General features: G+C 46.9%; 3 protein-coding genes across 3 annotated transcripts in view; 1 reads left to right on the plus strand and 2 right to left on the minus strand.

Moving 5' to 3' along the window:
* LOC132133378 (zinc finger C3H1 domain-containing protein) overlaps positions 1 to 6,619 on the minus strand; it is a 22,695-nt gene extending 16,076 nt beyond the window's left edge. Inside the window, exons 1-16 of the mRNA XM_059546166.1 lie at positions 6,062 to 6,619; positions 4,616 to 4,996; positions 4,412 to 4,485; positions 3,851 to 4,127; positions 3,569 to 3,777; positions 3,383 to 3,503; positions 3,235 to 3,296; positions 2,707 to 2,901; positions 2,467 to 2,628; positions 2,243 to 2,380; positions 1,996 to 2,111; positions 1,770 to 1,877; positions 1,147 to 1,321; positions 942 to 1,073; positions 436 to 859; positions 112 to 349 (exon numbers count right to left, since the gene is read on the minus strand). Coding sequence (XP_059402149.1) covers positions 112 to 349; positions 436 to 859; positions 942 to 1,073; positions 1,147 to 1,321; positions 1,770 to 1,877; positions 1,996 to 2,111; positions 2,243 to 2,380; positions 2,467 to 2,628; positions 2,707 to 2,901; positions 3,235 to 3,296; positions 3,383 to 3,503; positions 3,569 to 3,777; positions 3,851 to 4,127; positions 4,412 to 4,485; positions 4,616 to 4,996; positions 6,062 to 6,446 — 3,197 coding nt within the window. The 5' untranslated portion in view covers positions 6,447 to 6,619. The remainder of the gene's footprint in view (positions 1 to 111; positions 350 to 435; positions 860 to 941; positions 1,074 to 1,146; positions 1,322 to 1,769; positions 1,878 to 1,995; positions 2,112 to 2,242; positions 2,381 to 2,466; positions 2,629 to 2,706; positions 2,902 to 3,234; positions 3,297 to 3,382; positions 3,504 to 3,568; positions 3,778 to 3,850; positions 4,128 to 4,411; positions 4,486 to 4,615; positions 4,997 to 6,061) is intronic.
* Positions 6,620 to 8,051: 1,432 nt separating this feature from the next.
* Positions 8,052 to 18,675, plus strand: znf276 (zinc finger protein 276). Its single transcript, XM_059546352.1, has 11 exons — positions 8,052 to 8,418; positions 10,397 to 10,667; positions 14,677 to 14,723; positions 14,798 to 15,154; positions 15,841 to 15,925; positions 16,043 to 16,126; positions 16,360 to 16,455; positions 17,414 to 17,489; positions 17,574 to 17,691; positions 18,224 to 18,323; positions 18,399 to 18,675. The coding sequence occupies exons 1-11, from the start codon at positions 8,322 to 8,324 to the stop codon at positions 18,673 to 18,675; spliced, it is 1,608 nt and encodes a 535-aa protein (XP_059402335.1). The 5' UTR covers positions 8,052 to 8,321.
* A 1,020-nt stretch (positions 18,676 to 19,695) lies between these two features.
* Positions 19,696 to 24,617, minus strand: part of LOC132133379 (Fanconi anemia group A protein) — a 34,656-nt gene continuing 29,734 nt past the window's right edge. The window contains exons 31-42 of the mRNA XM_059546167.1: positions 22,383 to 22,540; positions 22,205 to 22,313; positions 22,071 to 22,130; positions 21,867 to 21,971; positions 21,662 to 21,777; positions 21,437 to 21,572; positions 21,141 to 21,203; positions 20,959 to 21,061; positions 20,800 to 20,875; positions 20,580 to 20,718; positions 20,420 to 20,503; positions 19,696 to 19,770 (exon numbers count right to left, since the gene is read on the minus strand). Of these exons, the coding sequence (XP_059402150.1) occupies positions 19,708 to 19,770; positions 20,420 to 20,503; positions 20,580 to 20,718; positions 20,800 to 20,875; positions 20,959 to 21,061; positions 21,141 to 21,203; positions 21,437 to 21,572; positions 21,662 to 21,777; positions 21,867 to 21,971; positions 22,071 to 22,130; positions 22,205 to 22,313; positions 22,383 to 22,540 (1,212 nt within the window). The 3' untranslated portion in view covers positions 19,696 to 19,707. The remainder of the gene's footprint in view (positions 19,771 to 20,419; positions 20,504 to 20,579; positions 20,719 to 20,799; positions 20,876 to 20,958; positions 21,062 to 21,140; positions 21,204 to 21,436; positions 21,573 to 21,661; positions 21,778 to 21,866; positions 21,972 to 22,070; positions 22,131 to 22,204; positions 22,314 to 22,382; positions 22,541 to 24,617) is intronic.

Genomic DNA, 24,617 nt, shown 5'->3' on the forward strand with positions numbered 1-24,617 from the left:
TTGGTTTCAGCTTTCAGCTAAATGGAAACTTCAGTATAAATAGATTAAAACAGCTAGAGAGGGGGAATCTGGTGCGTGACTAGTTGAAGCTGAAGAGTGCTCTGGTCAGACCTGTATGATTTGAAGACTAGTAAAGGACTGTGGTATGGTCCGAACACTTCTGGTGTGGTCTCCGCTCGGCTCTGATGAGCTGCCATCGGATCGAAGTCCACCTGCACGACCTGCACGAGACACACACACAAAGAGATGAAAGAGAAGGAAACACTTTGATACTGATGCCGGCGAGAGCACTTCTTCAGGAGCGTACCTTCCCAGGAGCCCTGCTGAGCGAGAGCGAGCGAGTCTCCTCCTGCAGGAGCTCAGGGAGCCCGGCACACAGATGGTATCTCTGCCGCAGGTCCTCCACGTTCAGCCCCAGCAGCAGCTCCGGCAGACCGGCTGCGCTGCAGGGCGACGATTTGGCCTGTTTGACCGGCATGGGTGAAGCCGCCGCTGTCTCCAGGTGGCACAGTTTGGGTTTGGTGAAGGAGCCGGACTCTCGGAACGAGCGCCGGCGGTGAGTGGGCGTCACTGAGGCGGGAATCTGCTGCTGCTCGTCCTCCTCACCCTCCGCGTCCTCACTGGACAGGGCGAGCTTGTCCTGGGTGAGGTCATGAAGCGAGGGCTGTGGTAACGGGTAGAGAGGGCTGGGCATCTGTGGGGCGGCGGGCCGCGGCTCAGCTTGCCGTAAGGCCTGGGCCTCTTTGAGTTTCTGGATCTTGAGGGCGTATTCAGTCTCCAGCTGCTGCAGGCGCTTCTTCTGCGCGATGAGCTCTGCGTAATGCACATCTGGGCGATCCACGCGCCGCACCTTCACCGGCTGCGGAGAGTAACACATCAGTTCCACTGTCACAGAACGACATCCACTCGTGTGTGTGTGTGTGTGTGTGTGCAGCTCTTACGGAGTGGATGGAGGCAGATGTGTTGCGTTTGAGCGCAGCAGGAGCTGCAGCGGCCTGCGCCTGAACCAGATCTCTCTCCAGCTTCACCGACTGCTGCTTCTTCACGCTCACGCGGTGCTGAACTCTCTGAACCTGCAAGCCAGCACAGCAGAGGTCACCTCAGAACAACATCAATGACCGTGCCCCATGATTCAGTGCCGCTCACCTGCTCCTGCAGCTTCTTCAGCAGCACTCTGTTGGCGCTCACGATCTTCTCTGACGCCAGCAGCTGCTCTTTGAGTCGGCTCATCTTCCCCTCGGCTGCTTTCAGAGACTCTTTCTTCTTCATTTCCTGTTGCAAGAGCTGCTTCAGCAGAGCCTCGTCTTTACACAGCTGTGCTCTGCACAGGAAGCACAGTCATCAGCATGAGTGCGCATCTTCACTTATCAAATACACACAAATATACACGTTTCTGCAGGTTTCATGAAGGTAAGAGTTTAAGACTAAGTAAACGAAACATGAGGAATACATACAAGGGAACATGTGTCAATATTTTCTGTGAATGTAGAAGTCAAGGTATTAGCAACACTTCAAAGTCTAAAAAAATAACTCTTGATCTCCGCTTCTTTTAGATTCATTTTAGGCAGGACTAGCTAGAATATGAGAATAACTTCTGATCACACTGCAAAAAAAGTGATGTACTTCTTTAATATATTTGTCTTGTTTTCCAGTGCACGATTCTTAAATCAAGATACATTTACAGGAGAAACAAAATGACACAAGTGAAAAGGAGTTTACAGATATCAGCCATTGTTTTACTGAAACCCACAGGAAGCCGGTCGACTCACTTGTGCTGATTCAGCTTCTCCTGCAGATCTGCAGCTCTTCCCAGGACGTCCAGGTCCGAGTCTGAGCCCGCAGGAGACTCCAGCCGGCCTGACCTCTGCTTCTCTAGACTGGACACGTCACATGATTAGCAGCGTGGCCATTCATCCTCACATATTTCTCGACATGCCAAACACTGAATCTGGTCACACATCACTGCTAAAGCATCGGATGTGTGCCTGAACACACCTGGCCAGGTCGTCTCGGAGCAGCCGATACTCCATCTTCTTGGCATCAGGAAGTGCTTCTGCACTCTTCACTGGGTTGTTCTCCTTCTCTGACACCGAATGCTTCGGTTTGGCTGCCTGAGAGCAAAACACCAAAAACAGCTGAATACGTGGCAAAACCTGATTGTCAAATGAGCCCAGTGATTTCAACTCCGTTCAGATTCAGGTCATGCAGTGAAGCTCACACACACACACACACACACACACACCTCCACCGTCCTCCGAGCTTCTTTAATCATGGACTCCAGTCCTCCGAACACACTCGGAGCGGGGCTGCAGCTCTCGCCGTCAGAGTCGCTGTCGTCAGATGCGTTCAGACGCACCACCACAGTCTTGTGTCGTGGCAGCTGTAACAAACACAAGGGAAGTGCACACATAAAAGCCTTGGTGTCGCTGGCGTAATGACTCCAGACTGTGCCCCGGCGTCACTCACCACAAACGGGGCTTTGGGGGCCGGCTGTCCCCGTATGAACTTGAGCGCCCGTGCGTGAGAGATGACGGTGTTGAGACTGACGGCCGTGAGGTTGCTCCTGGTGTTCGGCTGAGTCACGGGTCTGAGAGCGGGCGAGGGCGGCCCGCTGCTGCTGGACGCGTCCTACAGAGACACAGAACAGCTGCTCACACATGAGCCCTCGCTCAGCTCCAGCACAAACACGACTCTGATCCACCTTACCTCTGCTCTAACAGCTCGCTTGCTGGCCAAGGACTTCAGCAGCTCTTCTCTCAGCAGCATCTCCTCTTCCTCTTCCTCGTCAGCGAACGGAGGCTTCGGCGGCTGCTCGGCTTCATCGGGGGGCGGCAGCGGAGGCAGAGGAGGAGGAGTCGAGCGCACAAACTCCACCTGCTGCAGGTGGTGCTGCCCCACACCCTGACACAGGAGCACAGCATCACATCTCCACTGGACAAAGACAGACGGTGTAACTTCTGATCAGCCAGAGCAGTCACTAAACCTTTTAGTTAACAGAAACACTTTTCACATTTAGCTCATTTCAGCGGCTGCAAACATACATTGGATTAAAGTACACTGACGCCCTCCGAGTCCTTACTAAACATGACCTTCATTCCTAAAATAAAATAGACAATTCTCTCCTGATTCAGGTTTTTACTGGATGGAGCAGTATTATAGATAGAGGACTTGTATTTGTACAGGAAGCAATGGTTATGTTTGTCACATGATGACTGATGTTTGGGTCACACGTACCTGTCTGAGAGGTGTGGACTCCAGAGGAAACATGGGCAGTGCGTGGTGTGTCGGTGACGTGGCTGCAAACAATCATCAACATTGACGGTTAGTCAGAGATGTGAGCGATGGAGTCTGAGCTCCTGATGAGCATCGCTCGTCTCTGTACCTGGCGAGCTGGTTTCGCTGTCCGTGTCCATAGCCACCTCGTCGTAGTTGTCGTACTGGTAGAGATTCCCCGACGTGTCCAGACTCTGCTTGACCAGCTTCCTCTGATCAGCATCTGAAGACTGGAAGAAAGCACACAGGTCACACACGGATCAGACTGATCCCGTCTCTGGGCTGTCTGACCCACCTTGCTGCGGGAGCGATGTTTGGAGCCCACCAGCTTCATGAAGCGGTTGTACTGCTCGTCCTGGTTGGACAGGTCTCTGATCTTCCGGATCTCGTCCTCTCTCTTCCTCCTCTCCTCCTCTTCCTCTTGCTTGTTTCTCTGCTCCTCCTGCTGTCTCTGCTGCTGCAGTTTCCAGGTGCGCAGCTGCTGTTTCCTCCACGCCTGCTTGGCTGTAATCAACAGACACATGCAGCAGTGCGGTGTGACAGAAGAGATCAGGCAGTCAGTGTGAATGTGTCTTACTCATGTGGGCCGGTTTCCTCGCCCTGCTCTTGTCCGGGGTCGGTTTGGCCGGTCTCGCTCTCTCCTGCAGCCTGCACACAGCGTTCCCTCGGTTTCCGCTCATCTTGTTCCTGTCGCACGGAGACTCGCTCTTGTCCTGAGGCACCTTCACAGCTTTGGTGATCTTCTCCTTGCTCTCCTTCAGCACCTGCTGCTCTTTCTGCTGCCACTTCCTGCTGGCCGACTGCAGGGCGAGGAGACGCAGCTGCAGCTCCGACAGGTCGTCCTCGTCCTCCTTCTGCAGGACAGACAAGACACTGCACTTCTGACCAGTCCTCAAGCTGTGCCACTCCACCCTGTTACTACAGCTTGCCCTTCAGCTTAACGTGAAAACAACTACGAACCAACATGTGATGCTGAACTAGCAGCTTATTTACTAAACGGGTTTTAAATTCAACTAATCTATTCTATTGTACTTCTCATTCTTAAGTATGTCTCCTAAATGAGCATCTTCATATGATCTTGCTCTCATATTCTAGGCAACAGTTTAACTGCAGACGTGTGTCTCAGGTGAGTGTGTACCTTGTGGACGACTGGAGTGTCATCACTCACTGCAGAGATGTTGAGGTCTGACTCGGACTCCTCGTCCTTTACAGCTGACAGAGAAGAAAAGATGTCATTATGATGATAAAGGAGGAGTGTGTTGAAGAGCCCGTTTGCTCTCCTACAGTATCAAGCAGTGTGAGGATGTCTCTCGTGACTGTAGAAGTGTTAGATCTGTGGTACCGTCATCGTGATTGCCGGTCTTCTCCGCCGCGTCCCCGTCTGGTCTCTGCACTTCCTGTGCGGCTCTGCTGTTGAGAGCGTCTCGGTCGGAGGGCGTCAGCAGCTTCTGTCTCAGCGGTCTGATGTTGAACGCCTGAAACACCTTCTTCTCTTCCTTCACAGCAGAGACGGGCTCCTCCAGCACCTCGGGCGGCGGGACGGGGTCAGCAGGAGCCGGCTCCTCCTCTTTCAGGGCCATCCGCTCCTCCTTCCGGATGCATTCGAGCTCCAGCTGGATCTGTTTGTACTTCATCAGCAGATCCTCGAAGCTCTCGTCCATGCTCTCGGCTTTAGGGACGCTGGTCACCACCCTCCGCATCTGACATCTGCCGCCCGCTTTCTCTGAGAACCAGTTAAGAAGCACTCGGACAGCACAACTACTGCAACACTGTTAAACTGCTGCATCAATGGGACAGAACAGGAGTATTCGCTCCTTTACTCAAACTCATTTTGCTTCAAACCAACACGTCTTTATTTATTTTTTTTTTGTGGAACACAAAAAAAGATAATTTAAAGATCATTAAATGTATTTTTCTCTATCCACCTGTTTCCCAACCTGTGTACTGCATTGTAATTTATAGAAGGCACTTCTAGACAACTATAAATAAAAATAATCCTCATCCGTCAGAACATTTTCCTTCATCTTCTACTTTCAGACGTCAGTAGAATACGATAACACTTAGTATTTTTATATGACATAGTAATAGCAATGTTTAGTCAATGCATTTTTCTTTTGCATCATTTTCTCTTTTACTTCGTCTTCTGCTGAAACAATAATACTATAGAATATAAATACGGTAGAACATAAACATCTACCATGCATCTGTGGTCTGCTGTCTCGATTTAATATGCAATTAATCCTATTAATAATTCACTAAATGCACTATGAATCTCTCTTTTTCCTCCCTAAATCATTCACACGGATTCTCTTTTCGCTTCTAATCACAAGCAGTCGTTCACGGGAATGTTTCTAAATCAGGGAAAACTGACTGCAAGAGACAAATAGAAATAATTCACGATGACCTCATCAACACACACACACACACACACACACAGAGGATATTTACACACAGTCTTCAGATTACAGGACCAATCAACAGGATGATCACAGCATCGAGAAGAACCGTGAGAAAACCGAGTCATGACACTGTGACACACGTGTGAGCACATTGCAGTAGTCTAAGTGAACTCATGAGAATATAAAAATAACTGATGAAAGTATAAATTATGACAGTTAGCCCAGTAGTCAAACGCGTTCGTCTTCACGTCACGACAGCGCATTATTGTGGTAGCGGTGATCTCAAGACGGTAATATTTCACACCGTGTTATTCTCTCGCGATCTTACCGCGGTTCTGGGATTTTACTATAGTAACGTAACTCGTGTGTCGCGGCTCACGTAAGGATACGTTTCCTGTTCGGTGAGTCGGTTCTGCAGCCGTGATTCTCCGCGAAGCGCTCCGTCCAGTCTCGGTTCCAGTCTGACGCTCGGTGAGCGCGGTATCTGAAGCGGCCCAGCGCGCCGTGACTGCGCTCCCAGAAGCCGGAGCCCTGCCGGAGGCCGGAGGGGAAGGGCGGGTGAACGGCTCTCAGCGGCACCGGGGCGCTGTTGTTGAGCATGGGTCCCGGTAAACGCGCTCTCCTGTTCATCATGGGCCGGCTGGGGCGGGCGCGTCGCGGAGGCCGCGCGTTCTGCCGCTGCCGCTGCGGCTCGTCGTCGAAGATTTCCCCGTCCTCCAGCTCACCCTCCTCTTTAGGAGACGGACAGCCCGAATTCACCTCCATTACTGACATTTTCGTTTAACTGGATGCGGTTACTTACAGTTCATGCTGATGATTAGGATTCGATAGCTCGCATCGCTCGAGGAAGCGACAAACGCTCGACTAAGCAGCTTTCAGTGGAACATCACACTCATCCGTACTGCTCGTGCTCCACTCCGAGTATCGCGAGATTTCACGAACTTCCCGTCTCAAACCCTTAGATATGACGGAGAGATTAGGAGCTTTCGACTTGAAGCAGGGCTACAGACGATAGCAGCCAAAGCAAAAGAAACACTTTTTTTATATACTATTTAATACAGCGCCATCTTTACAAGAATAAAGTTCAACATAATCATATACTATTTAAATACTAATAAAGTGGGGGAATAAATGCTTTTATCCGTGTTGTATGATAAACGTGACTCAGCGCGACTACACTAAAAAATGCTTTAACCCTTCCAAAAACACAGATTTGTGGCCATTATTGGAACTGAAAAGGTTCGTCTAACCCAAACACACGTGATCGTTGTCGTGCGGTGAATCTGGCCAATCGTGAAGCAGCCGTGACGTCATCAGCGGTCCTGCCGTCGCTCTGAAGAAAGTGCGGCAGTGCCCTAGATATATTATAGCATTTTTCTGGACAATTTCTTTTGACAATATTCATCGGAAGAGAGCAAGGTTACTCCCTGAAAAATTCTGCATTTCTAATAAAATTAAAGAGGTAATTTTTTTTTTAAATTTTGCATAATGTTTATCCAACGTACTCTCAAATTGCTCTTATTTTATCTTAACTACATTTAGTATATTATTGCAATCAGGTTTAATATCTTTGGGAGAACGTAAGTTATTTATCTTCTTTTATATAAGGTGATTTAAAATTCTCATTGAAATATATATTTTTGTATTTTACTGGTAGTAACCATGCTATCAGTCATGTTATAAATGTTTTATTCATAAATCCAAATATCTCAATACGTTACCTAGATTTGACGTCCTTCTTGCAGAGATTTTGCTTATTGTTAAATCTCTAAAACACATTGATGATAATAATAAGAATAACGTTTATTAAGGCTTATGATGATAGTATACTTAATGATTGATTGTCCTGGCCTTTCTTTTTTCCCATATTTCTTCTTCTGTCATTATTTGTTAATGCAGTGCTATTTTGTATTTTCTTTTCTTTTGTCTTGCAATAAAAATAAAATAGAGAGAGAGAGAGAGAGAGAGAGAGTGAGTCTGAGTCCATAGACCTCTTTACTAAATAATAAAGACTTGTACAATCTTGTACTGATCAGTGTGTTTATTATTTACTACAAACCTCAACTAGTTTTCGTTATATGAAATAAAATATACATATTATATGGAAAACAAAAACAACAGCTTAAACATAAAAAGGAAATGCTGACTTGACAACTACGTTCAACAAAGCAAGCCTAAATTTAAATACAATTATTAAAATTCAAAGCCAAATAGAAACATAAAAACTATTGATAAAATAAGCCTGATAAAGTAAAATGAAAATATAAAAAATATGAATGAATACTTGAACAGTATATAAATAACACTCAAATCGCCGTGTTTAAGATGAATACAGATGTGAAAATCATCGATCTGTATCTGCAGTTCTGTTGGCGGACACGAGCGGTGCTGCGTCTGCTCTCGCGCAGCAACGTCACATCCGCTACTCCTGTTGACAACAGTACGCTTCCGGTCGTGTAATGCACCGTCGTGTTCTCCTGAAATATTTGATTATATCGTTTTTGTGCATTTTTAAGTGAAATTATTCGGAAAACACTCTAAGTAAGTCCCGCCTGCAGCGCGCGCTCGGTGAGGCGCTGATGAATTGACTGACGTGTGTGAATCATAATCAGTTCAGATATTGATGAAGTAGTGCATTGATCAGGGAAGATGATGAAGAGAGCGGCGCGACACGCGCGGAGGAGCAGAGCGGGCAAGCGAGCCTGTAACCGAGCGAGGACGGACGAGCACACGGCGGCGGACACCGGTGAGAGGACACACTGACTGCGGCTCCGGTGCTCGAGACCGGGCTGACTCGGGTCATCCTGAGAGCTCATGCTGTATACACCTGAGCCCGGGGCACAGGTCTTATCAGCTGTTCATTTTCAGTGCACATTTAAGAGTGTCTGTTTTAAACTCTCTAGCCTGACTTACACTCCACATCTCTGTCATCATCTGATACAAGGAGATAGAAACACTCTATTCTGTTTGCTGCTGTACACACACACACACACACACACACACACACACACACACACACACACTCATTCTCTTCACCCACGTTCATTGATCCACCACACACCGTTAGAGAAGTTATTAGCTAGTTAAGTTGGCTGGAGAAAGCCAAACATACTGTCACACTATTTAAACCACATATTATTCTTCTGAGACCCATTTTTAACTGTACTCTATCTCCTCCTAGGGATTAAATGCTACAACCCAGACAGCAACATAGTGTTGGCCCAGATCCGGCCCACATCTGGCCCGAGTGAATCCATGTGGGCTGGATCTGAGCCGAAATTGCTTGCTGTTTGGGAAGCACCCCTCGGCAGAGACCTTGGACCTGACCTGTATTTTGTTGCTTTGTCTTTTCTAACTGATCGGCCCGAGGTGCATTAACTGGTGCTTGAACAGACATAGAACAAAATCATATAAAAATACAAGATATCATCGAAAACAGTCATTCATGACTCAGGTGAACAAACTGTAGAGTAATAGATCAGATGTGGATCATTGTTGTGGATTCACGCAGTGATGTCACCGCATTGCTGTGTCTTTAATGTGAATCCATTGAAAAAGAGCAAATCACTAATTGTTCATATGCTGTGGTGGAAACTGTATTTTTAACCGAGTTATTATTATTAGCTTTACCACAGAGTGGTCCTTTCTTCTCTCAGCATGCTTGAGTTATCCTGAAGTGTTCAGAGCAGCCCATGTGTGAAACAGGAAATACAATCTTAGCTTTTTACACATCCAAGCTTCTAAGAAGATGATTTGCATTAAATACTTAGAAACACATCTAGGGAACATAGTTTGATACCTTAAATGGACACTTATGAACATGCATTATGATTGGATGAGATAGAAACATCCTGATTTGATTTGGGTAAGGATATTGATTTAAGGGTTTATCTCGGGGTGACTGTATGACTGTTGACCTTTTCTTGCAGTCTTCAAAGGACTTTTGTCTCATACCCTTGTTGATCTAGAAAGTTGAAACAATCCTCTGCTGTCACAGTTACGTTCATGTTAACCTATATGCTGGTTTCACTTACTATAGCATGGGTCTGGTTTTCTCTGTAGGACAGCATCAGCCTCATCTGCTTCAGTTTCTGTAATGCTAACATTCGAGTTATCTCCTGCAGTGTCACCCCTGAAGCACCTGAGGCTTCAGAAGATTACCTCTAGTGATTCACTTTAGTTCATTTCTAACTAGCGCAAAATCAATAAATCAAATCAAACAAATCAAAGGGGACGATCAGCAAACTTAAATGTCATTTTGGGTGAACTATCTGTTTAAGGCTTGCCACCGTTCTGGTGTGCGTTTCCCAGAATCACCTATGGTCACGTTACCAACAGCTCAATGGAACCAGCACAGCTCTTACAGTGCGGTGTCACACTGTCAATAATACCTGAATTATTTTAGTATTCTCTCTTAGTAAGTCTTTGAAATTCTGTTAGTTTAATAACACGTACAAATATAGCATATACTGTTGTTGTCATAAAAAATAGTTATGTGTAGCATTTAAATTAAAAACCTAAATTTAACCTCCAACAAGAAATCTTTTATTGCTCATCGACATCGACCAGGCAGTTATTGCTCACTGTGTTTACTGCGATTTCACAATGCCTTCTGTGAGTAAAAGTGCTCCGCTTGAACTGGCTCATGACATCAGGATGGTCGATCCCCCTTGCGGCTGACCCATGGTTAAATGTTGACCTTTGACCTCCCTCTGCTCTCACAGGCCGAATGAGCACTGGATTCTGTCGACTCTGTCATGGGAAGTTTTCCACGCGGCGGCTGCGGCAGGCGTTTGCGCAGCTGCAAGGTGAGTCCTGCGCCGTGTACCCACTCTTCTGCACAGACTTCCAGCAGCTCTTAGGAATTCCCATGAACAGAGACCCCAGCCTGTCCCAATTCATCTGCAACAACTGCCATGCTCAGTTCTACAAGTGCCACAGCATCCTGCTGGACTTCAGGAACCGAGTCAACCTGACGCCCGTCTCCAGAGACAGGTGAGCAACACTTCCTCATGACGCAGTCATGTTTCACCCCGAAATCCAAAGAAAGAAATTCAAGGACAGTTCTGTCCAGTAATAAACGATTCATTAACTGGAGTGCAGAATTTACATTTAAAGCCACCATCCGACAGAGTTTAGCTCCACTCTAGTTAAAGTCAAGTCTGCTTTATTATCAATTCTTCCACATGTACAGCACATACATAATGAGAATTGAAATTGTGTTACTCTCAGACCCTTGGTGCAAACCGATAACACTAACAGTAGAGCATAAAGATACAGATTGATACAGATTAAATATAAAATATTAAAGCTGCAAGCAGCGATGAAAGGGCCCTCGCACCCGGCTCACCACCACCAGAGAACGTCGGGCCATATGCTTATAAAATAGTAAATATTTGTGCCACATTTCCTGCCGTGAAGAGGTAGTGCTATGATTATAAATGAATATCAGCATGTAAATGTCTTCAGGCCAGGACTCTTACCAAACATGCAAAGTTTCAGGCAGATCTGACATCTCATGTTTAAGTTAGTATTAAATAAGTCATTTCCTGTTGCCAGCAGGCGGCGCTATACTTATAATTGAATATTGGCCTTTAGTTGTGTTCAGGCCAGGACTCTTATAAAACGTGAAGTTTGGGTCAGATTGGGAATTGTATGCATGAGTTACAACAACTTCCTCTTTCATAGTATTAATAGCATCCTTTAGCACATATTAAGTGTTGCTAGCATGTTTGAAAATATTTCTAGCATGATTAGCACACAATGGCAAATTTTACTTTGTTGCAAATAGTGCATAAAAGTGTTAAACATGACACTTCCTGTTGCCAGAAGGTGGAACTATGACTATAACTGAATCTGGGCATGTTGATGTATTCAGGAAAGGACCCTTGTCAAACGTGTGAAGTTTGGGGCAGATCGAACATTGCTTGCCTGAGTTACAGCAACTTCCTTTTTCACTGCATTAGTAGCATGCTTTAGCACTTAGCTAAGTGTTGCTAGCATGTATTAGTATGTATCTAGTATGTTGCCAGCCTATTTAACACTTGTTTACACTCTTTGATATGTTCCTAGGAGTCTGTAACAGTGTTAACCATGTCACTTCCTGTTACCAGCAGGTGGCGCTATGACTATAACTGATTTTGGTCATGGGTGTTTGTTCAGGACAGAACACCTATCACACGCGTGAAGTTTGGGGAAGATCGGACATTGCTTGCCTGAGTTACAGCAACTTCCTGTTTCACGGCGAAACATCAAACTTTGTCAGGCCACCAGGGACACACCCCTTGACGAAAACTCAAAACCTTCGCAATTTAACATCACAAAGGTCTTATGATGACCCTCACCAAATTTGAAGATAATCCGATTAAAACTGTAGGAGGAGTTCGTCAAAGTAGAGGCATGGAAATGGTAAAAACTGCACAAAAATCATACAGGAAATTCAAAATAACTTACTTCCTGTAGGGTTTTGGATTTTGTACCCAGAGACTTTTTTGTAGGTAATGGTGTGTTCCATGTGTGTACCGATTTTTATGAATGTACGTGAAACACAGCTCGAGGCACACTCAGTTGAAATTTAACAGGTGGCGCTATCAAGCCATTTTGCCACACCCACTTCTGAAACCTATATCAGATGTAAATTTTAGCCAGTTCTGATGCGTGTTTTGTGAGTTTTGGAGCATGTTTAGGCCCTCAAAAATGCGATTCATTTCAGAGAAGAAGAAGAATAAACGGAGCAATTCCAATAGGGTCCTCGCACTGCAGTGCTCGGGCCCTAATAACTACAAACAAGGGCATGTTAAAATAATAATAATATTAAAAATACAGTTAAATAAAGCAGCGCAAGGCACATGACAGATAGAGTCAAAACCGGTGACGTAAACAAACAAAAGAGCTCATTCAGTCTGATTAAAGTGTCAAAAAGCTCAGAGAGCAGTTCTTTATTTAAACTGACTGAAGAGGTAGTTGAATGAGGTAGTGAGCAGACCAATACTGCACAAAGTGTCTGGTGCAGGTCACAGTTTGTTAATGGGAGGGGGGAGTGAAATGAGCAGGAGGGTAGGGGTCAGAGTTCAGTGGTGCCTGGGGCAAAAGAGGGGGGAAAGGGGGTCTGGAGGGAGTTCAGCTTCCTGACAGCCTGATGGATAAAGCTGTCCTTCAGTCTGCTGGTCCTGGCCTGGAGACTCCGCAGTCTCCTCCCTGATGGCAGCAGACTGACTCTACTCCAACAGTCACAGACGTCTCCTTCCTTAATGAGCTAAATTAGATTTATGCTCGCTTCAACAGCGACAGCAAGGAGTAGGACACCAAGATCACACCCTCAGCAGACCACCAACCCCTCAAACTCACCTCCACAGATGTCTACACTGCAGTGAGTTGGATCAACACACGTAAGGCTGCTGGCCTGGACGGCATTCCTAGATGTGTGCTTAGGGCATGTTTCAGTGCCGAAACACTCCTCCCCGATGTGCCTGAATGACTACTGCCCCATAGCACTCACACCTATCGTTATAAAGTGCTTTGAGGATGCAGTATGCACGATGCTGCACTCTGTACTCCCACACCTGGACAATAACAACACGTATGTATGGATGTTTTTTGTTGACTTTAGCTCAGCATTTAACACTGTCATTCCCTCCAAGCTGACCACAAAACTTGGAGAACTGGACATTAACACCTCCCTCTGCAACTGGATTATGGGCTTTCTGACCAACAGACCTCAGCATGTTAGGTCAGGCCACACCCACTCCACCACCATCACACTTAACACCGGCGGGCGTACCACAGGGCTGTGTGCTGAGCCCATTCCTTTACTCCCTTTACACCCACGACTGCAAGCCTGTGCATGGATCCAACTCCATCATTAAGTTTGCAGACGACACCACGGTGATTGGACAATGATGAGACTGCCTACATGGAAGAGGTACAGCACCTGGCCACATGGTGTGCTGACAATAACCTGCTCCTTAACACAAGCAAGACAAAGGAGCTCATTGTGGACTTCAGGAAGAAGAAAGGAAGAACGCATGACCCCATCCAGATTAACGGGACGGTTGTTGAACGTGTCTCCAGCTTCAAGTTCCTGGGAACCATCATCTCGGAGGACCTGTCCTGGGCCACAAACACATCAAGCATTGTCAAGAAGGCTCACCAGCGCCTCTTCTTCCTCAAGACACTGAAGAAGAACCAGCTGTCTTCATCCATCCTGGTGAACTTTTACCGGTGTGCGATCGAGAGCATCCTGACCAGTTGCATCACAGTCTGGTATGGGAACTGCTCAGTTGCTGACCGCAAGGCACTGCAGAGGGTAGTGAAAACTGCCCAACGCATCACAGGGACACCACTTCCTGCTATTGAGGATATCCAGAGGAAACGCTGTCTACGACGAGCATTCTTAAGGACTCCTTTTTCCCTACAGCGGTTTCCTTACTGAGTTCTGCCCTCTGACTCCGTAAGCTCCTCTCTGGGTGGTGAAACAAAGACCAGAGTGTTGTTTTCCTGTGTTGGTGTATTTTTGGGAACACACTCTTTAAGTCTGGGTGGTTGAAATCCCCAGCCAAGATTAGAAAAACATCAGGGTGGGCTGTCTGCTGCTCACTGATGTGATGGTACAGTTCATTTAGTGCCTCACTCCTGTTGTTGAAGCTGGGAGGGATGTAAACTCATGACTGTATGCACGATTAAAGACAGGTAGACGCGATGAAGACGAACAAAACACTGCGACTCACAAGACTAAAACCACGAAAACACCATTGATTCTGACGAAAGAGAGAGAGAAGCCGCTGCGTGTAGATGGGCCGCCATCTTGGATGATCATTCAAATACTCCATGATATAAACAATAACGCAGAATTACTAGGTGGAAAAATACTACAGATTTAATGGTCCTGACAATACACTACTTTTTTTTTTTCTTTTTATTATGGGGTGAAATATGAGCTGTTCATGTCATTAATCCAGCCCTCACCTGTGAGACCATAGTTTAACAATCATGTTGTCTCCCACAGGAACAGCACTGAATGCTCGTCGTCACAGGAAGACATCGCTTTATTCCGTGAGTACATGTTCGTAAATGTGTGTTAGTTTTGGCTGTGTGTGTTCTTGTCTTATTGGTCTGGTCTTTGGTAGGGTCACACATCACATCAGACAGACGGTGTCTGCACAGTCTGGTGTCATGGGCTCACAGTCATGCGGAGGGCTGCCATTCCTGCCCTGACCTGCAGGAGGTGCTGGAGGGCCAGTGTCGAGGGGCCCTGAAGGTGGTGTGGAGATGTGTGGACGGTCACACTTATGTGATGGACACCAACGGCGCTCAGGCCAGATCAAACGCTGGACCGGAAACCACTAAAACTCAATGTGATGACAGAGAAAAAGCAAACAAAGAGGACCACCAATCAGCATCAAGAACTAACACCATCGACACGGCGAGATCAGGTGAAGCTGCTGCACCTCAGAATCACAGCAGTGATGCAGACCGAACACAAGGTGAGGTGACAAGAAACACCGCTTTCTGTTGAGTCTTCTCAGTAGGTGCAACTAAAAATCAAACATTCCATGTCATCTGGACAAAAAGATTAATACGAGCAGACTTATGGACTGGTTAATGGTGTTAATCAGTCTGATGAATTTATTTTTTGTAATCTTATACACTACGTTTTGAATTATAATATATGTAAAAAAAATTATGAAATGAAAACAAATTCCATGTTTATAAATCAATAAAGGAAAAAAGCAGAGGACCTAACACTTAGCCTTGTGGAACACCATACTTAACATTTAATTAATATGAAATTTCTACATTTATATACATTTTTACTGGTCATAGAAATATAACCTAAACAGTGCTTATGTCAGCTGACAAGTGACAATGCAATTCTCCAGCCCATGCAAGAGAATGTTATGATCTGTGTTTTTAAAGGCAGTACTACGGTTCAATTGTTTGTAACCCTGCAGTCCTGTCAGTCAGTTTATTAAGATAAGGTTCTCAAAAGACATATAATTGAACTGGCAAGCAGCAGTGTGCAATGAAGACAACAACCTCCCAGAGTTTATGTTGTTATTCCAATTACATTTTCATTTATGTTGCTAGTCCAAAACTTTTCTCAGTATTTTTTTAGGTTGCATTGCATTGCAGAATCTTCTCCATGTAACGAGTGTCTTTCATATTTCAGACACGCATACCTGTGAGGAGACAGCCACTTCAGTAGCACCACTGCTGATGGACGGAGATGATGTGGACAGCGATCTCTCAGACAAGTAGTTCATACTCATTAAACTCACAGATTCCCAAAAACAATGCAAGAAAACCCATAAGCTCTGTTAGTGAAGCAGATGATGACACTCTTGAGTCACATCAGTGTTTCATGTTTTCAGAAATGTGTTGAGTGATGAAGAGTGTGAGGACAGGAGGAAGAGTGGTTCATCTGAAGACAGCTCAGATCTGAACACTGACAAGCGGTAAAATAAACATAAGCTTAGATTTTTCTAAAGGTCAGCCACCAAAGTAGCTCCGTAACCCAAAACTGAATATCTAAAATGGACTGAACTTAAAAATCATGCAGGGTCACTATACCAGAATTAACTTGTGTGCACAGGATAGGTATAATGTATTTATGCGCATATGAATTTCTGTTTCTGAAGAAAGCCAGCAGATTTATCAGGAAGAATTAAAAGATCTTGCATTCTTTCAGTTGTTCAAAGAGAAAAGAGACCAAGACACTGGAACCCAAAGCCAGGAGGAAACCTGGACCCAAGCCTGGCTGGAAGAACAACATCAAGGCAGAGCGGTGAAATTACCTTTGATATCATTTTCATACCACAGTCTGTCTCAATACTTGATTCTGATTTGCTGGAGGGTGTGCATTAAAACCGTTTAAAGCACAGGTAGTTGGTTTAATCAGGTGGTTCAATCACTGCTCTATATTCAGCTTTCAACTTTCTCTAATCGATAATTGGCGCCTATTTTTGTCTGCGTGTATGTTAAGAAATTAGTGCATTCACACCAGAAGCAGCACTGATAGGTTCAACACAAGTCTATTTATGCTTTGCTTTTGCTCACACAAACTCTCAATCAAAATTACCATCTTTTAAAAACAAATTTATAGTCATGTAGCTTTTGAGCCACAGCTGTGAGGCCTTGAGACATTTTCTCCCGACATCAGAGCCACTGAGGACACAGTGGATTCGTTTTGTTTTCAATGGTAACGCTCCCTGTAATAAACAAAAAACACACAAAATAGAGGTGTGGGTTGAGCAGTAGCTCATTATCATTTAAAGACACATGCATCGAAACGGTTCGCTGTGAACAGTTATTTTTGACAAGGTAAAATGGGAAAATGATCATTGAGGAATTTTTAATCAAAGTATGTGGCAGGCATTTCATGAAGACCCTAAGGAATCATACCAGCCTGTGGAAAATGGCGTGCGATGTCTCCTTTAACAGCTTTAACGTGTCAATGCTGGCAAATGACCGTAGTATAGGAAGGATAAAGCACGGCCATCTGTGCATTAAAGATTTTCCCTACTTTGCCTCCACGTCATACTTTAAAATAATTTAATGGACGGCCAAACATGGACCTTATTTACTACTCAACTCTCTTTCTTTACAGATTCACACTATAAAACTGTTAAAATGCTTTTGTCACCAGAAGAGCACATTTAAGCAGATTTCAAATGATTCACATGAACCAAACAAGCCAGCAGATCAAGCGTGAAGATCTCATATTCAGTGTTTGTGTCCTGTAGAGAGGAGCTGCCCACCATCTACAAGTGTCCTCACCAGGGCTGTACAGCTGTCTACAGAGGAGCCGACGGCATGAAGGTACTGATCACCATCTCACACACACACACACACACACAGCGACTGACGCTCGGAGGTCAACTCCCTGAATGTGTCCCACCTCAGAAACACATCAAGGAGCATCACGAGGAGGTGCGGGAGAGGCCGTGTCCACATCCAGGCTGCAACAAGGTCTTTATGATCGACAGATACCTGCAGAGACACGTCAAACTCATCCACACAGGTGTAGTTCTTCACACCGCAGCCATGCTCACCGAGGGAACAACCGTTATCTTACACACCTGTTTTAACCTTCTTTAGGTCCCCCTCGATACTCGAACAGCAATTCTGCTTCTGCTTACTGAAGTTTCTACTCTTAGATGCCATTTCAAACTAAAAACTCTGGATACATTTAATTTATAGAACTCAATATATATATATATATATATATATATATATATATTTTTTTTTTTTTTTTTACAATAATAGGCACTACATTCACACAATTAGACGTGTACGGGCCTACTTCTGATTTATTCATCCCCAAACTACCAAATTCTGTGATGCTCCTGAAATCTTGAGCCATCTAACATCTATTGATAATACTAACGGATGTTTGCATTTGTGATTTCTGACCACGTCGTCATTTCCTGGAGCATAATATCATTAAAACAGACCCCTCTGTTGGCAAAGAAAAGATGACCTCCAGCTATAAACACATGCAGTTGTGTATGATTGTGTGTGCTGTGATGTAAAGAGTGTGTTTCTGTTCCCAGAGGTGAGGAACTACATCTGTGACGAGTGCGGCCAGACGTTCAAGCAGAGGAAGCATCTGTCAGTGCATCAGATGCGTCACTCCGGAGCCAAGCCGCTGCAGTGAGTATGAGCCCAGCGTTTGGGGTCAGCGCCGTGTCCCAGAGCTCTGCCCTCACTCCTCTGTGTGTGTTTCAGGTGTGAGGTGTGCGGCTTCCAGTGCCGTCAGCGGGCCTCGCTCAAGTATCACATGACCAAGCACAAGGCAGAGGCGGACCTGGAGTTTGCTTGTGTGATCTGTGGCAAACGCTTCGAGAAGGCGCACAATCTGAACGTGCACATGTCTATGGTGCATCCTCTCCTGCAGGGCGGCAGCGGTTCAGTTCCTCCAGACTCGTCCGCCGGCAGCTCAACACGAGCAGACGAGGGCCGACATCAGCTGTGTGCTGGACAGTCTTCAGTCCAAACTCACTGACCGGCGCTCAGAGCTCAGATCCCACGTCTGACACGTACAGGAAGCGCAGTCTCTCTGAGAAACGCCCGTCACGTTCGTGTTACAGCACCTGCTCAGAGCTCTCTTCCAAAGGCTAGTGAGTGGCTTCTCTAAGGATCTGAGTTTTAAACACTCACAGGTCACAGAACGCTACGGCTAGAGTAATATCTCATCCTCACAAGCTGCATGAAAAAGGGGAAGTTACAGAGAGCCATGAAAGGCTGAAATCTGAAAGTGTGACATCTGTAGTGAGCAGCCAATCACACGAAACACAGAGCAACACTCTCACGAGAGAGTTAAGAGATTCATCAATTTAAACGTTTACCAGGAGGGGAAAAAACACTGCAGAAAGAAAACACAAGCGTAGCCATTTTACAAGCTTTATATATATTCTAAAGATTTTATTCATATGGACATATTTAAAAGTTGAAAGTTAGAAATAGATTTCCTTGTTTAATGCAATAAAGATATCAAATTCATATAAGTAGTAGTAATAATTAGCGGTGTGATTTCCTCACTGAACTGCAGTCATTTGGAGCAGGAACCAGGGTCTCCGTGGCTCCATAAAGTCTAGTTTAGTTATCAAATTTAAGGCCATTTAAAGTCTTCAGTGGTAAGAGAAAGTCTTAGAGACTAAAAGAAAGAACAGAATTGTGATACGGCTGAATGTGTGGATTTGACTGAAGAACATGAGTGCTGCGGTCACCGGGACGTCCCGAAAGCTCCTCCTTTCACCAGTCTGAAGAGAAACGTGAACCGCTGGATCCACAAGATGATTACCAACGCATTATAAAAATCTAAACAACTTAGACCGTAAAATATGTTATCTAATATAATTGATAATGTGTTTAAATTAATAGTTTTGACTTAAAAATGGTTTAAAGCTTGTGTGTGACAGATCTGAACGCAGTCAGAGGTGTTGCATCATGCTTTATTCTCCTGCTCAGAGCCTGTGTAAAACATGTCACTGATCCGGTGATGAGGCAGCACAGATGACGTAGTTCTGATGGCGTCTCATGTGAGGGCACCGAGCGCCGCTGAGATCTCTGAATCCAGCTGCTCGTATTCAGACTGCAGCTACAGGAAACACACATCACAGGAACACATTCACTGGCAGCTAATAAATCATCTTAAACGCTTCTGTTCTGATGAAATGATGTTGCTCTTTTAATCTGTACATAATAAATACATCTAGTTTTGCGTGTTCAAAGCTCTGCAATGTTGCATTTCTAAGTGTTTGTTTACTGGCTCAACACAAAAAAAGAGGGTCTCCTACTGCTGGGTTTCCATCTGTACGTGTGCAAATTCTCTCTAATATACTCTTTTAAAAACACTGAAATGTTTATGTGCAAGGCACTTTTGGACATCAATAAATGGATTTTATAATCAGACATGTCAGAAACCTTTTCCCCAAAAGGAAAAGACATTCTCTTTAGTGACATTATTAGAAATTCCTGCATATGATCTTCTGGTCTCTCTTCTCAGGTGAAACTGCTGATCATTTAGTCACATGATTTGAGGAATCGCTCAAACGCTCACATGACTTTAACACTCTGTACTGTGTGTGTGCGCGTGTGTGTGTGTGTGTGTGTGTGCGCGCGTGTGTGTGCGCGTGCGTGTGTGTGCGCGGGTGTGTGTGTGCGTGTGTGTGCGCGTGCGTGTGTGTGCGCGGGTGTGTGTGTGCGTGCGCGTGCGTGTGTGCGCGTGGGTGTGTGCGCGTGTGTACCTGCCGCCTCTGGCCGAGCGTCAGGCAGCCCGGTGAGCTCAGCGAGATGCTGCTCATCAGAATGCGCCGGGCCTCCAGCAGGACCTGAGCACAGGTGACAGACGTGAGCCGTGCAGACGAGTGAACGTGAGCAGAAGAGAACGTGACACACTGATCTGACCTGCTGCTGCGGGCCGTCCGAGGGCCGAGCGTCCAGGAAGAGTCTGCTGAGCTCCCTGTAGGACACGGCCGCGCTGTAGAGGAAGCCAGGAGATCGGCTCGTCCCCGGCAGAACCTCGGACTCCACACCCCTGAGGATGCTGGGAAGTGAGCACAGCAAACCCACCATTAGCGCAAGAACACAGGAATGTCTGGACTACGATTTAAGCGTTTCCTCTCACCTGTAAAAGGCAAACGGCATCAGTCTGAGTGTCTGCTGTGACATCACACGAGACAGGAAGTGGGACAGTCTGTGATCTAGAAGAGAAGAAACATCACGCCTGTGACGTCACGTCTGCAGTATCATACGAACACATGAGAACAGCGTCACGCGTTCACACCTGATCCAGACTGATCAAACAGCAGCAGCCAATCAGAATCATCCAGCAGATGAGAGAGGAGACACACGCACACGTCTCTGACGCGCTCCAAACACGGCGCGGCCTGAACACACACGTCATCATCATCAGACACGCTCCTGATCTCTCTGTGTGTGTGTGTGTGTGTGTGTGCTGAGGGATACCTGCTGATTCAGGTGAGCAGAGATCAGCTCCGTTACACTGGAGACAAACAAGAAGAGCAGGACCTACAGAAGACCAACAGCGTTAGACCACAGACACACACTGCCCTGTACACGACTGATCCAGCTCCGTCTGCTGACTGGACCACTAAACGTGTGGTTTTAGGCCTGGTCTACCAATACTGAACTGATTGTGAGAAAGTAGCTTCAGTTTTTAATGATGACTATGAGTGCAGCTATGTTTTATGAAAGAAATGTTGAACAGTCAACAGTAAGGTCCAGCGAACTCATTCACTGACCGGTCTGTGTGTGTGGAGCAGCTGTGTGACGAGGCTTCTGACGTCCTCCGTCTCACAGTCTGACCTCCTCAGAGACGCGTGCAGACATGCAGCCAGCAGCCAGGACGGAGCCGACGGCACAGGTGACACACACGCCCTGCACACACACACACACACACACACACATGATCTAGACCCAGCCGGAGCGCTGTGATGTGACACAGGAGCAGCTGATGTGTGCTTCACCGTCTGCTCCAGCTGTGGCTGTCCTCCAGCATCTGCAGCTGTTCTGGCAGAGCGTCCCGTCCCGTCAAACGCCTCCACTGTGAGCTGACGGCGGCCGACAGACGCGTCCACCAGCGCTGCGTGACACACACACACACACACAGAGTCACGCTCACAGGTCCTCAGCTCTGACACACAGCAGCGGTGCAGAGGACAGATGTTTTACCGCGGCAGACAGCAGCAGCAGCGGACACTCGGTGAGGAACAGAGACAGACACAGGTTCACTGCGTCAGCCGGACAATCACAGCTCACACTGCCACTCACCACCGCCTGAAACACACACACACACACACACACTCACAAGGGCTGGAAGATTTGTACTGCAACCATTATCTGAGCATTGTCTTTGACCTTAAATACGTCACGTACTTTGAGGAAGTGAGCCGTGAGTTGGAAAGACAGAAGAGCAGCAGGACCACACGCCCTCCTCTGAGACACAAAACACACATTACTCACAGTCACATGACCCATCACATGTGTAACGCTGAGCTGATGATGGGGACCTGAACGTGGTTGATGTGGTTGATCATTCGATGGCAGTCCAGAGTTCTCCTTCCTGTTCGGTCGGTTCTGACGGTCAGCAGCATCACCGGAGGAACCAGCACGAGAACCCTGATGGACACAAACAACCGTCATCACATCAGCTGACCTGAGCGCTGGACACGGATGACCTGCTCGTACCGGCTGACGTCCTGAAGCGTCTGCTGATCGCTCAGCTCCTGTCCAATGCTGTCGGGGTCAGGGGTCACTGAGCACCTGCTGTCAAACACGTCCCAGAGGAAGTGACCCGTCTCATCTGATGTGTTTTGCCCAGTAACCGCCACTTCATACAACAGTGTCTGCAGAGAGACCAGAGTCAGTAAACATGACGGAGAAACACAAGAAAACACTCGCACACATGTCGGCGCGAGAAACAGTCATGTGACGTCACACTGCAGTCACTAATTACATTTAATATGGATTCAGATGGACGTAGATTTTTAGAATATTTTAAAATGCTCAATAGAATTACAGTTGCTTTTTTATGGATTACATGATTATATATATATTCACAGAATGGCAGTAAATTATACACAAGTTATTGTATATACAAGATATTTTTTTTTATGTTTATTAATGTTCATGTAATGCAGGGATTCCCATCATTTTTTTTACCTAATATTTTTACCCCTGAGAATCTAAGTTCATTTTTTAAATGGCAGACCATAGCACAAAATGGGTTTTTTTTCTGCTGTTTTTGGTAACAGCTGTGACCATGGATTACAGGGACGATTAGAGTCTAATAAAATACAACTGATGTCATGAGAGACACACATCATACATATCTGCTCTGATAAGGAGATGGTCCTCACTGCAGAGCACCAGATCCAGGGGGTGTGGCTGGATCCTGACCCAACTCCTTCCACCCCCAGACTCCTAAACCCACCCATCTCCCTGAGCCCCACCCCTAAACCCACCCATCTCCACCCCCAGACTCCTAAACCCACCCATCTCCCTGAGCCCCACCCCTAAACCCACCCATCTCCACCCCCAGACTCCTAAACCCACCCATCTCCACCCCCAGACTCCTAAACCCACCCATCTCCCAGAGCCCCACCCCTAAACCCACCCATCTCCACCCCCAGACTCCTAAACCCACCCATCTCCACCCCCAGACTCCTAAACCCACCCATCTCCACCCCCAGACTCCTAAACCCACCCATCTCCACCCCCAGACTCCTAAACCCACCCATCTCCACCCCCAGACTCCTAAACCCACCCATCTCCACCCCCAGACTCCTAAACCCACCCATCTCCACCCCCAGACTCCTAAACCCACCCATCTCCACCCCCAGACTCCTAAACCCACCCATCTCCACCCCCAGACTCCTAAACCCACCCATCTCCACCCCCAGACTCCTAAACCCACCCATCTCCACCCCCAGACTCCTAAACCCACCCATCTCCACCCCCAGACTCCTAAACCCACCCATCTCCACCCTCAGACTCCTAAACCCACCCATCTCCACCCTCAGACTCCTAAACCCACCCATCTCCACCCCCAGACTCCTAAACCCACCCATCTCCACCCCCAGACTCCTAAACCCACCCATCTCCACCCTCAGACTCCTAAACCCACCCATCTCCACCCTCAGACTCCTAAACCCACCCATCTCCACCCTCAGACTCCTAAACCCACCCATCTCCACCCCCAGACTCCTAAACCCACCCATCTCCACCCCCAGACTCCTAAACCCACCCATCTCCACCCTCAGACTCCTAAACCCACCCATCTCCACCCTCAGACTCCTAAACCCACCCATCTCCACCCCCAGACTCCTAAACCCACCCATCTCCCAGAGCCCCACCCCTAAACCCACCCATCTCCACCCCCAGACTCCTAAACCCACCCATCTCCACCCTCAGACTCCTAAACCCACCCATCTCCACCCCCAGACTCCTAAACCCACCCATCTCCCAGAGCCCCACCCCTAAACCCACCCATCTCCACCCCCAGACTCCTAAACCCACCCATCTCCACCCTCAGACTCCTAAACCCACCCATCTCCACCCCCAGACTCCTAAACCCACCCATCTCCCAGAGCCCCACCCCTAAACCCACCCATCTCCACCCTCAGACTCCTAAACCCACCCATCTCCACCCTCAGACTCCTAAACCCACCCATCTCCACCCCCACCCCTAAACCCACCCATCTCCCAGAGCCCCACCCCTAAACCCACCCATCTCCACCCCCAGACTCCTAAACCCACCCATCTCCACCCCCAGACTCCTAAACCCACCCATCTCCCAGAGCCCCACCCCTAAACCCACCCATCTCCACCCTCAGACTCCTAAACCCACCCATCTCCACCCCCAGATGTGGATCCAGCCAGGCCCCTGGATCTGGTGCTCTGCGGTGAGGGCTACAGCTCTTC

Source organism: Carassius carassius, chromosome 50, assembly GCF_963082965.1.
Source record: "Carassius carassius chromosome 50, fCarCar2.1, whole genome shotgun sequence".
NCBI classification, from domain to species: domain Eukaryota; kingdom Metazoa; phylum Chordata; class Actinopteri; order Cypriniformes; family Cyprinidae; genus Carassius; species Carassius carassius.

Excerpts from the sequence above, each read along its gene's own strand:
- znf276 (XM_059546352.1), top strand. The coding sequence starts at position 8,322 with ATGATGAAGAGAGCGGCGCGACACGCGCGGAGGAGCAGAGCGGGCAAG. Across the intron at positions 15,926-16,042 it reads GACAGCGATCTCTCAGACAA|AAATGTGTTGAGTGATGAAG; the intron begins GTAGTTCATACT and ends TCATGTTTTCAG. Across the intron at positions 17,692-18,223 it reads CGTCAAACTCATCCACACAG|AGGTGAGGAACTACATCTGT; the intron begins GTGTAGTTCTTC and ends TTCTGTTCCCAG.